This window comes from Pleurodeles waltl, chromosome 1_2 (assembly GCF_031143425.1).
Source record: "Pleurodeles waltl isolate 20211129_DDA chromosome 1_2, aPleWal1.hap1.20221129, whole genome shotgun sequence".
In the NCBI taxonomy this organism is placed as follows: Eukaryota; Metazoa; Chordata; class Amphibia; order Caudata; family Salamandridae; genus Pleurodeles; species Pleurodeles waltl.
This window is the reverse complement of record NC_090437.1, coordinates 1,355,630,817-1,355,649,085: the sequence shown is the minus strand read 5'-3', so window position 1 is coordinate 1,355,649,085 and position 18,269 is coordinate 1,355,630,817. Positions and strand designations below refer to the sequence as shown.

The following is an 18,269-nucleotide window of genomic DNA, read 5'->3' as shown; positions in this document are numbered from 1 at the left end:
ACTCAGTTACTTTTAGTCCATTGGCTAGTTTCATGATTATTGATGTTGTGCTGACTCTCAGCCCTGAAGTTCTGTCTACTGCCTTGAAATTCTAAAACAAAGATGGTTACATCAGCTTCTCATGTACCGAAAATATCTGTTGTGTGCATATTTATTTCATCCACATAAAGATAGTTTGGACTATACACCTGCTTAAGACTTGTCAGCTACATACTTGATACCTCACAAGGAAAGTCTGCCCCTCCATGAGAAGCTCAAACAATCAGTGCCTAATTGTTCTTAAAATCAACTTACTAGCAGATTCAGAGTGATGGAAGATATGTGGAACAGTGCGCTTCTACAGCATATATTTTGTAACAAAGTCCACTTTTTAAGAAAGTACATTAGGATAGCTTGCAGTAGCACCAATGTATGACATACACTGTCAAGTATGGCACCACTCAGTAAATGAAGGATGAAAACCTATGTAGATGATGCTTTTAGACAAAGGCACATGGGTGGTCAGTGAAGTGGTCCTTCAGCATAAATAGAGGGATGGTTCATGCTATAAACTGATGAAACAACTTTCACACATTTATTTTCTTGTAGGAAAAGGCTGTTGAGGAGAACTTTGAACAGCTATTGATTGATAACAACATGAAAGAAGAGAAGGGTCTGGAATCCCAGAATATTGGCGACCGGATGAAAACACTGCAGCAGTACCTTGTAGGCCAGTTCCTTATGAAGAAGGACATACCCATCTGGTGGCATAGAGGTTTGGACAGCACCTTTGATTGTGAGGATATTTCACTCACTGAAAAGTTGAGTCTTCTTAAAGCAACAATCCAAGTAACACTGAAAGAAGATGGGACAACGCATTTCACAGAAGAGATGGATGACATATCTAGATATCGTCTTCATATCATAGATGTACTCTACAACACAAACAAGACCTTAGCTGGAAAACTATCAAGAGCTGTCTTTTCTGACCTTTCCAGCACCAGCCATGACTTTCTTGGAAACATAATATTCAGCGGCACATGGACCCCAATCCAAGCAGTTCGATTCACTCTAAACGTGCAGGAGAGCAGTGTTTCACATGAGAAGGTGGAGAACATCCTCCAACTTGTACAGACGTATCAGATCGATATAAACACGGCCATTGCATCTTTGAAGGACCAGAGTCCTGTGCTGCATCTACAGCAACATGTAAAGACTGAGAAGGACAAGGATCTAAATACCATACTAGCAGAAATGAGAAAAAACAATTATCCTGAAAAGGTTCTTTTTATCATGGAGCAGGTGCTCAGTGAAGTTGGAGCTCGTCTTCCAGCATATCAAACCCTGGATCTGGACGAAAAGATGAAGAAAGATGGTATAGCCATGACCAGAACAGTCAACTTTGAAAATCCTGATATTGAGACACTCGTTAAAATTTTGATTGGCTTGTGTGTGGCTGTTCAGGACACTACCACTATTGTAATAAAGTCAGGTGAGAAGATTGAGGGCTATTTCCCACGCATGACCCAACTTGCATCTCTGCTGACTCTGCTCATATCTAAAGCCCCTGAATACAATGGTTGTCTTTTAGAGATTGCCACCGGAGAGGGAAAATCTACCATTGTGGCCATGCTTGCTCTAATTCATGCCATCCGTGGAAAGAAGGTTGATGTTATCACAAGTTCACCAGTGCTTGCCCGTCGTGATCAAGAGGATTGGAGCAAACTATACAAGATGTTTGATTTATCTTGTAGTGTTGTACCACCTCCAGGGTTAGATGAATACACTGATTCAAGAGAAATTAATAAGGCAATTAAAAAGGCTTATGCAGCTGATGTTCTGTACAGTACTGTTGGGAACTTTGCTGCTGACATTCTACGACAAGAGTTTGAAAAATCAAAAACCAGAGGAGATCGGCCTTTTGACATAGCCATTGTGGATGAGGTAGACTACATGACCTTAGATAGTGGTGTCCAAATCACATACCTTTCACATGCAGCAACAGGAATGCGGCACTTAGAACAACTACTGGCAGCCATCTGGGCGAAGATATGTACCTGCCAACGTATTCAAGATGCCAAAACTGATGACATTCTTTGGGCAACAGGAACACAATACTTTCACAAAGTTGCTGCAGCAGCTGTCATGGGACCAAATACATCAGAGCATTTCTCCCCCCTTGATATTCTCATGCCAGGACTGCAGCTTGGGTTCTTCACTGAAGAGGATGTGAAGAAACTTGAATCCACCCTGGTTAAGTCTGATCAGCCAATCACTGAAGAGCCAGAAGACTCTGTAATCAAAGAAATCATGGCTAAACTTGGACCTGCGCAGCAGCGAGATCTCTTGTCCATATTTCAGAAAGTTCTTGAAGATGCTATTGTTTTTGAATACTATGAGGTAAAGGACGGTAAAGCATCGGAATTTGAGATCATTTCATCGGACAACAAATCCACATCTGATCATGACAAAATTTGCATTCTTCTCCAGGAACATGGCTGTGCCTGTGAGGTGATGAGTGACAAGGACCTGATAGAAGGAGCTGTCAGTGAATTGGAATCAAGAATCCGGTACTCAGACACCTATCTGCCACCAGATAAACAAGAGAATAAGGATGATAATTTTATTCTTCTGCCAGCCTACCTGAAGGAATATACCCAGAACAGAATGAAGGTCTTTGTGGAAAATGCTTTGAAGGCAATTGTAATGGAGAAGGATCGGGAGTACATGATAGAATCAGCCACAGACATAGGGAAAGTAAAGACCACCACACCCATCTACGAATACCACACCATCATCCCAGTGGACTTCAAAGCCACTGGTGTGCTTGAGAAGAACAAGCGCTGGGGTGACGGCTTACAGCAGTTTCTAGAAATGAAGCACCAGCTGGCAATCTCACCACTGTCGAATGTCACCAACTTCATGTCAAATTTCCATTTCCTTCAGCGATATACTAAAGGCACAGGCATGTTTGGGGTCTCTGGGACGATAGGGGATGAGGCAGAGGTTGAGTTTCTTAAAAAACACTACAAAGTGTCTTGCTATGTTATGCCTACTCACCGACATACCAAGAAGACTGAACTACCAACTCTACAGGTCGAAGGAGGGCATGAAGCGTGGATCAACAGTATTTGTGAACATGTGAAAGAGCGCACAAGTCCAAACCAGTGGGGCAAAGGGCAAGCAGCTTTAGTTGTCTGTGAAGATGTGAAAACAGCTGAAAAGCTACAAACAGAGTTAATAGAATTAAAAGCTGTTCCCAATCCAGATAAAATAACTCTGTACACCAGAAGTGATTTGCACAATATTGAAAAGAGGACCTTTACTGCAGGAGATGTAGTCATTGCCACAAACCTTGGCGGAAGAGGCACAAATGTTAAAATCACTAAAGATGTAAATAAAAGTGGAGGACTCTTTGTGATTCTCACCCACTTCCCTACAAACATGAGAGTGGAAAAGCAGATATTTGGCAGGACCTCTCGTAAAGGAAACCCTGGAATGGTCCAAATGATATTAAACTATGATGACTTGTTACCTTCTTATCAAGACCAACCTATCGAGGTGATGAGACAACTCAGAGCTGACTACCATAAAACAAACATCGCAGAGATGGAGACTAATGAGCTCTTGGAAGTACAGATGCGGGAGGAACTCTTTCAGAAGTTTTGTGAACATCTAGACCTTTTTCAGCGTAATTACAATAAGATGGAAAAAAAAGACATCTACATGACTTCTGCTTTCCTAAAGTTTGAAGAAATCTTTCGTTCTTCTAAGACAAAGTTAGACTACCGCCCAGCTCTCAATGCATTAAAAGAAAGCTGGGCTCTTTGGCTCACACTACATGAAAAAGACATAGACGAACATAAGGACATCAGTGAGCTAAAAAAAGGCCTTGACCAAGTGATCCAGAGGAGGGCAGACAGCCTCCTGCGAGGAGAATCAGGTAACTTCTATGACTTCATCAAACAGGCTATGGACCGCATGTATCTCCACACTCAGAACAAAACATGGGATTATGGAGCACTATCATTTTGGCAGAAAGCGGAGAAGACTGATCGAGTGTACCGCGCTGTCTCACTCTATAATCAAGCCTACATTACAATTAATCTGGAACAGGAAGGCTATATGCAGAAAGCAATGGATCTTTTGAAAGAATCCAAGAGAATGATCGAAATCTATGTATCTGAGGTGTCGAACACCACAGTTTCCTGCCAGATGTCCTGCTTAGCTAAGTTTGAACCTCACAACAGAGATGATCCGAACTTCACAAAACAAATGGAGACCCGTCAGAGCCTGTTCAAGTCCTGGATCGATTACATCGATAAATCCATTGCAAAGCTAACAGAGTTCCAAAAGAAGAAGAATAATGCTATCACCAAGGATCAAGCTGTCTTCTCTTTGGCAACTGATCATAGTCCTATAACCAGTGACGAGCTTATTGTACTCTATGACTATGGTCTGTCCTTTGTGTTCGAAGTTGAGAAGAAGCCAGAATTCTGCATAAGTGCTCTTGTTTGCTTTATTCTTGGAGCTCTGCAGGTCCTTGCTGGGATTCTTGTGTGTGTTTTCACGTGTGGGACAGCTAGTCAGTTCGGAATGGGTCTGATTTCTGAAGGTGTGTCAGACATGATATCAGGAATTGAAGGGATGATAAAGGGTGCATTCGATTGGGCAGAGTGGGCAATATCGAAAGCCATTAGTATCGGGCTATCACTCATAACTGCAGGATTTAGCATGATTAAAAAGGCAGCACAAGCTGTTGTGAAAGTGACAAAGGGTCTGCTCAATGGAACAAAAACATTTGCATCACTTGCCGATGACATCATTCGTTCTGGAAAAGCTATAGTGTCTTCCATTCGCACATCTGCCTCTGCCATTTCTAAAAATGCTCTGTCCAACTCTATCAAAACCCTTGCTTCAAGTTCTGCCATGAAGAAAAATTTTCTGCAAGCAGTGAAGTATACTGGTCAAGAAATGGCCAAACAAGGTGTTATACAAGCTTTAGATTATGGCATGGATGCAGCCCTCGAAGCTGTCTTCAAGGAAATATTTCAAAAAGCCTTCAAAAATATGATAGCAACATCAGTAAAGGGGCATGAAGCTTTGAAACAAACAATTAAAAAGTTTATAGTTGCCAATGGCGTGCCAGAGAGTGCCCTAAAAATGGAAAACCCAGCCACTTTTCAGATTCGAGATGCCCATAAACAGATCATGAATAGAGTAATGCAAGATGTTTGCAGTTCTGCAGTCAATAATATCGCTGATGACTACAAAGTCCTGAAGACGTTTTTCAGTTACCTCAACGCCATGAAAGGTGGCATTCTGGAAATCCTGGAGGAGGCCAAGGTGAAAGGAACCATCCAAAAAGGGTTCAAGCTCAGTGTTGAAGTTGGAAAAAAAATGGTTGACTTCGTGCAGATGATAAATTCTGCCCCAACTCAAGATGTGATTGAAAATAGAGTCATTACATTTATAATGAAAGAATGCAATAAGCTCCCATCTGCTGCAGACTATAAGGATGATGGACGCCGCAACTTCGCAATTGTAGAGACAATGAAAGTAGAATTGTTGGATATAATATCCGAAGAACTCAATGAGAACTTTGTTGATTTGCTTTCAAGCCGCCTAACAAGTTACGTAATTAAACCTTTGAGAACCAAAGTGAATAAGCACGTAGGGAAAACAGTCGACAATATTCTTGGAAGAAATGAGACAGAGAGATTCTTCATTGAACAAAAACACAAAAGTGACATGAAGAAGACACACGTTGAGGAAGCAAATGTTAAACTGACAGAAGGTGAGAAGAAAGAGGTCAATGATTATGTGAAGAAAATGCAGGATCCACACAGCCCAGCCACAGAGCTGGACCTCAACGTCCTCACCAAAGGTGACCTGCTGAATGGCAAAGGCATCAAGGTCATCATGGTGGACGAGAATCAGAAGAAGATCTCCACGGAGGTCTACCCGGGCAAAGACTCCTCAGCGGGCGTCATCACCCTCCAGCTGCAGAAAGTAAAGGAGAGAGATGCAGGGTAAGACACTAACAGATAATAATCAATGACTCTACTCAGATCTTTTGACTGTTGTTATGTATCTGCCGACTATTTTCCAAATAATGTAGAACATTTTAAAGGAAACCTCTAAAATCAAAGGCACACTGATCAATGAATACATCTCAGTTGGGAAGAAGATGGGCATTCTACATGGAGAAGCAATGATTGCCTGCACAGATGTTACTCACTAATACCCGGCACTGATATCATTCAGTGATACACTGCACTGATATCATACATTGACTGCCTGCACTAATATCATTCAGTGATAGTCTGCACTGATATCATTAACTGATTGCCTACACTGATATCATTCAGTTATAGTATGCACTGATGGCCTTCACTGAGAGCTTTCACTGATATCCTACAATGATATCCTGCACTGATATCTTGAACTGATAGCCCTCAGTTACAGCCTTCACTTGCAGCCTGCATTGGTATAATTCACTGATAGCTTGCACTGATATAAATCATTGATAGCCTGCACTGATGGCCTTCTCTAATAGCCTGATAGCCTGCACTGATATAATTTACTGATAGCCTGCATGGATGGCCTTCACTGATAGCTTTCACTGATATCCTACACTGATATCCTGCAATGGTATCATTCACTGATAGCCTGTACTGATATCCTGCACTGATATCTTTCACCGATAGCCCTCAGTTACTGCCTTCACTAATAGTCTGAATTCTACTGTCCCTCATTGGTCTCCCTGAACCATGCACTGTACTCATCCTGAAGGTCACTGCAGACCTCGCACTGAACACAGTCCCATCTGTTAGTTGCCATGTAAGAAAAAGAAGAACACATTCATGGTCTAACTGTGTTATTAAAATTGGAGATATTTAAGGGCATAATTTCTGGTAAATGGGAGGCCTGACAAACCCCCAGAATGCCAGAGTCTCTGATGGACTGCTCAAAACCTATCTCCAGCATTTAAAGGTCCCAGCTGGCTGGACGAGCAGGTTCCAGCTTTCAGTAAACACACCCTGCTAGTCAGCCACAGAAGCGATGAGGGCCTGCTGCCATTTCTTTTTGTGTGGCAGAACAAATCCTAAATAAGGTGCATGTTTCTGAAATATCCTATTTCCTGTAATTTCCTCCTCACGCACCTCCGGACCATCTCCTCACTTCCAGAATTCTGACTCGCCCTCAAGATCTGGCTGTTCTAATAAGTCTCAGAGACCTACAAGCGCCTGGATACCCTATCAGGTGATAGGCCGTGTGTAGTAAACATGACTACAAGTATAGGTAAGGTTAAGCTCTTTTATTGAAAATGTAGACCGCAGCGATGTTGCAGCTACCGCCTCAACCATCCTCTTGACTCCGAGTGTCTCGAGCTCTCTCTCATGAGCTCAGGACGTAAAACGGGAGTCGCGAGGATGCGGCAACACCACATTATCCTCTTCCCTTACAAACGAGCAAATAACAATTTAACCATTACTCATTAAGATAACAATCTACAGAAAAAAAAACAATAACAACAAAAGAAATAAAAATACATTTAAAGATATAAATTATGAAGAAAGATGAAACACAAAATCATAACTCAAATACATGTCACAGAATTAACGGTATCTCAAAGGTCTCAAATACATGACACAGAATTAACGGTATCTCAAAGGTTTCACTCTTTGTCTGCCACTCCTGCGTACATAACGTTCAAAAACGACTTTATCAACATCCGTCAGATTCGTTTCATCAGTAACTGGTTCACTGTGAGATGGTTTGTTCAGAGAATCCATAGAATGATCAGACTTACACATTTTGTTAGGCATTTCCTTGACTTTAACTACCCTGTCAACATTCCACCAATTCCGCAAATTAACCCTAACAGCATTACCACATACTTTGTCAATTATCATGGGTTCTGAAAATCTATTTTCTCCTTTCTTCCTGTGAACAGGAAGTTTGATTCTAATCTTGTCCCCTACTTCAAATTAATGGGGGTAGACCCTCTTTGATAAATCAAAGTATTCCTTCTGCTTCATTTGTGCCCTCTGGACATTATTTCTGACAGTATCATCAATTACACTCAAATCACTTTGTTTCACCCACTTAGACATCCAACCAGGCAGATCCTTGAAGATGGTTTCCTTCCACGCAACAGTTCAAATGGAGAAACACCTGTAGAAGAATGGGGGGTTGTGCGATAAAACCAAAGCATAGTACGTACAGAAATTTGAACATTTGACTTGTTAGCAATAGCCCATTGTACACAATTCCCCAACACTCGATTCATGCACTCTACAAGGCCATTGGTTTGAGGATGATATAGTGAACTCCTTATGTGTTTGACATCACCTTCTAGTAAAAATTCTTTAAATTCCTGACTAACAAATTGCAAACCATTGCCAGAAACAATGGCCGAAGGGAATCCCTCCCGTAAAAATACATCTCTCAGGAATTCAATTAATTTTTTTGATGAAGGCTCACTTATAAACTTGATTTCAGGCCACTTAGAATAGTAATCAATTAAGACTACAGCAAATCTACATGGACTTGGAAAAGCATAGAAAGGACCAATAAGATCAATTCCCAGCTTTTCCCACGGCCTAGAGGGTAGTTCAATAGGTTGTAACGGTGGAGTCCTCACCTTGAACCCCTTTTCACAACTGTTGCAAATCATACATTCATCCACACAGACATCAACACATTGGTCCATTCCAGGCCACCAAAACGTTTCACGTAATCTGCGCTTAGTAAGTGTCCTGCCCAAGTGTCCCTCATGCGCACCAGCAACTATTCTTTTCCTCAGGCTCTCCGGGGGAACAAATCTCTCACCCCTCATCAGAATGCCATCCTCAACTGACATTTCACCTGACACCTTGACAAAAGTTTGAAATTGAATAGGTACATTTCTTTCTCTGGGCCACCCTTCTTTTATAAATTTTACAATTTGAGCCAATACCAAGTCTTTCGCCAATTCCCTTTTCCACTCACATTCACTTATTGCGCACATATCTTCCAGATCAACAGCTGCTATAAAACAGTTATCAACATCATCTTCATCTTCATCCTCACCAGCACCCGCATCCTCAACCAGTAGAAATCTAGATAGAAAATCTGCTCTAACATTCTTGTTACCTGGAACATAACGGACTTCAAAATCATATTGCAATAATTTTGTGACCAATCTAGAAATGCGAGGTGTTGATTCTCTGATTTTGTCTCCAGTCAAAATAGGAATAAGAGGACTGTGATCTGGGCACAACACAAACTTGTTTCCCCAGACATACGGATGAAATTTCCTTATAGCCCACCAACATGCCAACAATTCTTTTTCAATAACAGAAAAGTTTAATTCAGACCCTTTCAAAACTCTTGATGCATATCCCAAAGTTTTTTCAGTACCTTCTTTCGCTTGAGTCAACACAGCACCCACACCGAAACTACTTGCATCAACAGTTATAATACACTGCACGTCTGGATCAAAAGGTTTCAAACTTTTAGACCCAACTAGTTGTGACTTAATCCACTCAAACGCTTCCTGACAATCCTTACTCCAAACAAAAACAACATTTTTCTTTTACAAATTCGTTAAAGGTTTAGTTTTAGTAGCGTAATCACTCTTGAACCGTGAATAAAATTTGCACAAACCAATAAAAGACTTCAATCCTGTTTTGTCTGATGGTGGAGAAGCATCCATAATCGCTTTGACTAACCCTGGTTTGGGTTCAATCCCTTGTTCGGAAACAACATGTCCTATATATTCAACTCTGTCTCGCAAAAATTGGCATTTTTCACTTTTGAGAACCACTCCTTTGTCCTGCATGATTCTTAACACCTTCCTCACAATGTGATCATGTTCCTCTTTGGATGCTGCATGGATCAAAACATCATCTTGAAATACAGCTACCCCTTTTATGTACTTGAACATCTGAGACATTACTCGCTGAAAAACAGCTGCTGCTGAGGCTAACCCAAAAGGCATCCTGCAATACTGAAATGTGCCCAAAGGTGAAACAAAAGCAGTAAGATGCCTTGAGGCTGGGTCTAGAACAATCTGATGATATGCTGTAGCTAAATCCAACTTGGAAAACCACCTTGATTCACCAATAGTGGCCAGCATTTCCGTAATATTAGGTAAAGGATGCAAGTCTACCCAAATATGTTTATTCAAACTGCGCAGATCCACACAGACCCTCAAATCGCCATTTTTCTTCCTTGCAATAACCAAGGGAGACAACCACAAAGAGGAATCTATAGGTTTAATCATACCTTTCATACACAGGTCCTTCAACTCCCTTTCCAGTTTGTCCCTCACACTGAATGGTACACTCCTAAATTTGTGTTTCACTGGAATGGATCCCTCCTTTACTTTTATCACATGAGTAAATCCTTCAATAGTGCCCAACATTTCAGAAAATACCAAAGGAAAATCCTTTATCAGATTGGCTGCATAATCACCTGATTCTACAACAGATACCTGTTCCTTAGTGCCTGGCCTCAAAACCATTTGGAATAAACCTTGATGGAACCAACCTAAAATGTTTAGTCCCTTAATCGCCACATAAACCTTGCCAAAAATTCTCCTTCCCTTGAACTCAAGTACATCTTAGAAATAACCAGCCAATTCAATCTTTCTCCCTTCATAGGAGACAGGTGCTCTGTCAGGTGCACAGAGAGTTCTCTCTCCCCAAACCTCCTTGCACAGCTCTTGAGTAATCATTGTGATCCGAGCTCCAGAATCCACCGAAAGTTTGATCACTTTGTCACCAACACCAATTTCAACATAAGGATCCACACACCTAGTAGGATCTCCAGTCACTATGAGATCCTCTGTGACAATCATCACCATGTCTCTGAATTCTTCTTGGATTCTATTTACATTACTATCATCATCTTCTGTACATACGCTACCCCTGAACCATTTGGAAACCTCCCTGAACCCTGTTGATAACCAACACTCATTGTGCCACTCTGACACACTTTGGCAAAGTGCCCAACTTTGTTGCACTTCCTGCATGTGGCATTCTTAGCAGGACATCCCCTGCCACTCTTAATATGGTTCAGATTACCACACCGAAAACAAATGTTGCTTTGCTTAAAAAATGGTTTGGAAAAAGTCTTAGTTGATTTTAACATTTTTCCATCCTGAAAATTCACCAATCCTATATTTTCTGTCGTTCTGGATTCCAATTCCTTCACAGACACTTTAGACGTCTCAATGCTCTTTGCCAGTCGTAATGTCTCATCTAGTGACAGATTGCTCAAGGAAAGAAGTTGTTGTTGGATAGTCTTGTCCGTGCATTTAGCAATAAATTGGTCCCTGACCAGCTGGTCACTAAACGCCTGAAATTGGCAATCAGCTGCAAGTTTTCTCAGTGCTGATACAAAGGTATCCACGTCTTCACAGGATTTTGTTCTCTTTTGAAAAACTTGTGCCTAATAACGACTAAACTGGGTTGTATGTCAAACCTCAGTTCCAATTTTTTTACTGTTTCGGCATACTCATCAATCTCTTCTCCTTCTTCCAATACCAAGGCAGGAAGATATTTAAAAACAGATCTCCCTTCAAATCCTAGGGAATGGAGTAAAATATTTTTTTTTCTTTCAGGACGGAAACGTGCTGCACCAATTGCTCCTAAGTACATTTCAAATGCATCAAACCAATTTTTCCATGGAATTGGAGGGTTACCAGGTGTTTCCCAAAAAAATGGAGATGGATTCACAGACTGCATTCTTAAAACAGTACAAGTGCAGAAGGTAAGTAATATCACAGGGTGTGTGACGCAGAAGAAAATGAAGGTTGAAGAAACCAAGCAGCAATTTTTACTTAACCTTCTTCACTTTTACGTCTGTATCAATATAAGAGCCACAGCAGATCACAGCCAAAAAAAACACTGATGGTTCCTTGTAATATAAGCAGCCCAAAAAAAAAAAAAAATTAAGAAAAACTGTCAAAATTATCTTTCTTCTTGAAATCAAAGTGCAGTACCTCTTAATTCCATGAGATGGCAGTGTTGGCCAAAAAATTCAAAGTAACTGCTTCAGTTCTTCCTCAAAACAAATAGGTAACCAATCATGAGCTCAGATTGACGTTACCATTATTACCTGTACTTCCTGCTTGGTTTCGACGAGGAAAATGGGTCCGATGCAGCGGTCTACTCGTCGCCAGAAATACTTGTAGTAAACATGACTACAAGTATAGGTAAGGTTAAGCTCTTTTATTGAAAATGTAGACCGCTGCGATGTCGCAGCTACCGCCTCAACCGTCCTCTTGACTCCGAGTGTCTCGAGCTCTCTCTCATGAGCTCAGGGCGTAAAACGGGAGTCGCAAGGACACGGCAACACCACACCATGCTTTATAAATCCTGATTGATTGATTGAAATATAAATAGATAATTACCTTAACATGCAAGGAGTTGACTGTCTCTACCTTAAAGACATTTCTGCTCTTAATCTGCCTGGACCTGCTAGGCAAAAAAAAGTTGCTTTTGGCAACCTGTTCTAGAAATGATGGCCTTCCAATGCAAAGAAACGCAGGTGCCAATACTGGGGTGATGTGGCTAGTGATGGGGTGAAGTAACAATGTGGTGGGGTGGCTGGTGTTTTTTTACATCAGACTCAGCTGAAGCTCACACAGGCAGTTAATGTCAACATGCCTCTTGTCTTCTAACTAACATCTACTAGTAGATACAACTTGTTATGGGCCCCACCCCTATCTACTGAAGTCCAATTCACATTTATATCCAAAGTTGATACAAAAATAATTTGGGTGTTGTAGGACGTTGGCTCTGTATGTACTATTTCAAAGTGAGAAATAGCATGCACACAGTCCAAGGGTTCCCCTTAGAGGTAAGATAGTGGCAAAAAGAGATAATTCTAATGCTCTATTTTGTGGTGGTGTGGTCGAGCAGTAGGCTTATCAGAGGGTAGTGTTAAGCATTTGTTGTACACACACAGGCAATAAATGAGGAACACACACTCAAAGACAATTCCAGGCCAATAGGTTTTTATATAGAAAAATATCTTTTCTTAGTTTATTTTAAGAACCACAGGTTCAAGATTTACAAGCAATACTTCAAATGAAAGGTATTTCACTCAGGTATCTTAGGAACTTTGAATCAACGCAATATCATGTACAGTTTTAGCAAAAATGGCAATAAGCTATTTTAAAACTAGACACTGCAATTTTCAACGGTTCCTGGGGGAGGTAAGTTTTGGTTAGTTTTTGCAGGTAAGTAAACCACCTACAGGGTTCAAAGTTGGGTCCAAGGTAGCCCACCGTTGGGGGTTCAGCGCAACCCCAAAGTTACCACACCAGCAGCTCAGGGCCGGTCAGGTGCAGAGGTCAAAGTGGTTCCCAAAACACATAGGCTTCAATGGAGAAGGGGGTGCCCCGGTTCCAGACTGCCAGCAGGTAAGGACCCGCGACTTCAGAGGGAAGACCAGGGGGGTTTTGTAGGGCACCGGGGGGGACACAAGTCAGCACAAAAAGTACACCCTCAGCGGCACAGGGGCGGCCGGGTGCAGAGTGCAAACAGGCATCGGGTTTGCAATTGGTTTCAATGGTAGACCCAGGGGTCTCTTCAGCGAAGCAGGCAGGCAAGGGGGGGGCTCCTCGGGGTAGCCACCACCTGGGCAAGGGAGAGGGCCACCTGGGGGTCGCTTCTGCACTGGAGATCGGATCCTTCAGGTCCTGGGGGCTGAGGGTGCAGTGTCTTTACCAGGCGTCGGGTTCTTTGAAGCAGGCAGTCGCGGTCAGGGGGAGCCTCTGGATTCCCTCTGCAGGCATCGCGGTCAGGGGGGTCAAATCTGGCTACTCACAGGGTCGCAGTCGCCGGGGAGTCCGCCCTGTAGTGCTGTTTCTCCGGAGGTCGAGCCGGGGGCTTCGGGTGCAGAGTGGAAAGTCTCACGCTTCCAGCGGGAAACGTGGAGTCCTTTAAAAGTTGTTTCTTTGTTGCAAGTTTCAGTCTTTATGGAACAGGGCCGCTGTCCTTGGGAGTGCTTGGTCCTTTTAGATGCAAGGTAGTCCTCTGAGGCTTCAGAGGTCACTGGACCCTGGGGAACGCGTCGCTGTTGCAGTTATTCTTGAAGTGGGGAGACAGGCCGGTAGGGCTGGGCCCAAAGCACTTGGTGTCTCCATCTTCCCTGCAGGGCTTCAGGTCAGCAGTCCTTCTTCGTCTTCAGGTTGCAGGAATCTGTTTTCCTAGGTTCTGGGGGCCCCTAAATACTCAATTTAGGTGTGTGTTTAGGTCTGGGAGGTTAGTAGCCAATGGCTACTAGCCCTGAGGGTGGCTACACCCTCTTTGTGCCTCCTCCCTGAGGGGAGGGGGGCACATCCCTAATCCTATTGTGGGAATCCTCCATCTGCAAGATGGAGGATTTCTAAAAGTCAGAGTCACCTCAGCTCAGGACACCCTAGGGGTTGTCCTGACTGGCCAGTGACTCCTCCTTGTTTTTCTCATTATCTCCTCCGGCCTTGCCGCCAAAAGTGGGGCCGTGGCCGGAGGGGGCGGGCATCTCCACTAGCTGGGATGCCCTGTGGCGCTGTAACAAAGGGGGTGAGCCTTTGAGGCTCAGCGCCAGGTGTTACAGTTAATGCAGGGGGAGGTGAGAAGAACCTCCACCCTGTACAGGCTTTGCTACTAGCCACATAGTGACAAAGGCACACTCCCCATGTGGCCAGCAACATGTCTGGTGTGTGACAGGCTGGCAAAACTAGTCAGCCTACACTGGAAGTCGGGTATGTTTTCAGGGGGCATCTCTAAGATGCAGTCTGGGGTGTATTTCACAAGAAAATGTACACTGGCATCAGTGTGCATTTATTGTGCTGAGAAGTTTGATAACAAACTTCCCAGTTTTCAGTGTAGCCATTATGGTGCTGTGGAGTTTGTGTATGACAGACTCCCAAACCATATACTCTTATGGCTACCCTGCACTTACAATGTCTAAGGTTTTGTTTAGACACTGTAGGGGCATAGTGCTCATGCACCTATGCCCTCACCTATGGTATAGTGCACCCTGCCTTAGGGCTGTAAGGCCTGCTAGAGGGGTGACTTATCTATGCCTATAGGCAGTGTGAGGTTGGCATGGCACCCTGAGGGGAGTGCCATGTCGACTTAGTCATTTTCTCCCCACCAGCACACACAAGCTGGCAAGCAGTGTATTTGTGCTGAGTGAGGGGTCCTCAGGGTGGCATAAGACATGCTGTAGCCCTTAGAGACCTTCCCTGGCATCAGGGCCCTTGGTACCAGGGGTACCAGTTACAAGGGACTTACCTGGATGCCAGGGTGTGCCAATTGTGGAGAAAAAGGTACAGGTTAGGAAAAGAACACTGGTGCTGGGGCCTGGTTAGCAGGCCTCAGCACACTTTCAAATCATAACTTGGCATCAGCAAAGGCAAAAAGTCAGGTGGTAACCATGCCAAGGAGGCATTCCTTACAGTGCTGACCTACATGATTTGTACAGGGGGAAGAGAAACGTATTACCAACTGCACCGTCACAGTTATTGGCCCCCAACCCTACCCTTGGCATGTGGCACATGCACTCACCGTTGTTTCATGCACGCCGCACTCTACCCACTTCCTTCTTACATCCACCCCTCTCCACACAGGCATAGCCCATACATGCTCCCAGAGTACTTACCTGTTTGTCTGGAGGACCGTAGAGTAGTGTGTACTGGGGGAGGACCCCATCTACGAGTTTCTCCAACTCCTCCGATGTGAAGGCAGGGGTCCTTTCCCCAGACACTCGAGCCATTGTCTCTTCCAGACCGAGGTCACAGCAGCACTTACAGTGTAGGTCCTCTCCTGTCGAAGATCAGGTATCGAGTGATTGAACAGATAGAAAATGGCGGTCACGTCCGCGGCAGTGCGCACCGTCACCGCCGGCGTACATCGTCTTTGGCTCCTGGGACCCATAGTGTCCAATGTTAACCAATGCAGCATTGTGCCGCGGTCTTCGACTGCCTACCGCGACGGTGTACAACGCCAGCACAATTACCTCACATCCTATTGTCCCACTTTACAGGTCAGGCAGCCGCCATTTCAGGGGCCCACATGGCTTCATTTTCAACTGCGTCACATATACCTAGGCCTAGACTCAACACACATACAGGCCACTTTTTGGATTATGATTCGTGTTCTGTGTAAGCTGTGGGTACGTACCTCTGAGTTGTTTGACTCTGTGCTCGCTGTTGTCCTTCATAGGCACCGTCCGCTGGGACATGTGAGGAGATGGCGGCATCCTCCGATGTACCGACCGTTGGTGGACCTGTCGACAATGGAAGAAAGACATGTGATCATCACCTACAGGCTTGACCGTGCCACAATCCAAACTGTGTACCCAGCTGGAGCCAGACCTGATGTCAGCTATCCGCCATCCCACAGGAATCCCCCCTCAAGTGCAGGTGCTGTCAGTGCTCCATTTCCATGCAAGTGGGTCATTTCAAACAACAGTGGCCATAGCATCAGGGATGTCCCAGCCTATGTTTTCCAACGTGTTGTCCAGAGTGTTGTCTGCCCTGCTGAAACACATGCGGAGCTACATCGTTTTCCCTCAGGTGGAGGATTTGCCTACAGTGAAAGGTGATTTCTATGCCCTGGGACATATCCCCAACATCATAGGTGCCATTGATGGGACCCATGTGGCTTTGGTCCCCCCCAACAGGAGTGAACAGGTGTACAGAAACCGGAAGAGTTATCATTCGATGAATGTACAAATGGTATGTTTGGCCAACCAGTACATCTCCCATGTGAATGCCAAGTTCCCTGGCTCAGTGCATGACGCCTACATCCTGTGGAATAGCAGCATCCCTTATGTGATGGGTCAACTCCAGAGGCACCGTGTGTGGCTATTAGGTGAGCACCTGGAAGCAAGACAGTGGGAATGGTTGTCTGGGTCTGGGGATATCCCTACAGGTTAGTGTGTGTCAAACAGTTGTCTCTCGCCATTTGCAGGTGACTCTGGTTACCCCAACGTGTCATGGCTACTGACCCCAGTGAGGAATCCCAGGACAAGGGCAGAGGAACGCTACAATGAGGCCGATGGGCGAACTAGGAGGGTGATCGAACGGACCTTCGGCCTCCTGAAGGCCAGGTTCAGGTGCCTCCCTATGACAGGTGGATCCCTATTCTACTCACCAAAGAAGGTGTGCCAGATCATCGTGGCATGCTGTATGCTTCACAACTTGGCTTTGCGACGACAGGTGCCTTTTCTGCAGGAGGATGGTCCAGATGGCGGTGTTGTTGCAGTTGTGGAGCCTGTGGACAGTGAAGACGATGAAGCAGAAGAAGAAGACATGGACAACAGGGACGCAGTGATCCAGGAATATTTCCAGTGAAAAACAGGTAAGAATACAAACCTGCCTACTACATGTACTTTAACACTACTACTTCTCTACTGACTGTCGTTTTCACCCAGTGTATGGTCACTGAGTTGTCACTTTCCCTTACGAATTCACAGATGTGTGTCCCACAGTGTGACTTCTGCTTTGATTCATCATGGACTACAGCTGTGTGACATAGGTATGTTGACATTACAAATGAAAGAGCTTTTTGCCACAGTAATTGCTAATACACTATTTCAAAATCACAGACTGATTCCAGATTGTTTTGTGCTTTAAGGGTGTTTATTTTAGTGCTCAATATTGGAGGGGGTAGCAAAATGGTCAGGGGTTATGGCGGAGGAATTTCCATGGCAGAGTCCAGTCTATTAGTCTCACAGGTGCACTGCCCAAATGGACATAGGAAATGGAGCTGGGGCATTTTAAGGATGGACAGGTTGACAAAGTGGGACAGAAGGATGACATTCAGGGTGGTCTTTTTTTCTTGGCGGGGGTCTTGGCATTGTTCTCTGTCTTTGTCCTGGATCTCAGGGACCGTTTGCAAGGTGGTTCTCCCTCTGCAGGGGGTGGGGTGCTGGTGTGGTGGTCCTGTGGCGGTGCCTCCTGTCCACTAGCGCTGGCAGAGGTGGTGGGCAGTTCATCGTCTAGGCTAGTGCCAGGGGCCCCTTGTAGTGCCACAGTGTCCCTCCTGGTATTGAGTACTTCCTTCAGCACCCCTACGATGGTGCGAAGGTGGAATTGATGGCTTTGAGTTCCTCCCTGAAGCCCAAATATTGTTCCTCCTGCAGGCGCTGGGTCTCCTGAAACTTGTCCAGTACCGTTGCCATCGTCTTCTGGGAGTGGTGGTAGGCTCCCATGATGTTGGAGAGGGCCTCGGGGACCGTGGGTTCCCTTGGCCTGTCCTCCCCCTACCTCACAGCAGCCCTCCCAGTTCCCCTGTGTT

At 44.4% G+C, this 18,269-nt stretch overlaps 1 protein-coding gene across 1 annotated transcript in view; it reads left to right on the top strand.

The window, feature by feature from the left end:
- The window catches only part of LOC138252886 (uncharacterized), a 235,118-nt gene that overhangs the window by 184,936 nt on the left and 31,913 nt on the right, over nt 1-18,269 (top strand). Inside the window, exon 5 of the mRNA XM_069205775.1 lies at nt 589-6,011. Coding sequence (XP_069061876.1) covers nt 589-6,011 — 5,423 coding nt within the window. The remainder of the gene's footprint in view (nt 1-588; nt 6,012-18,269) is intronic.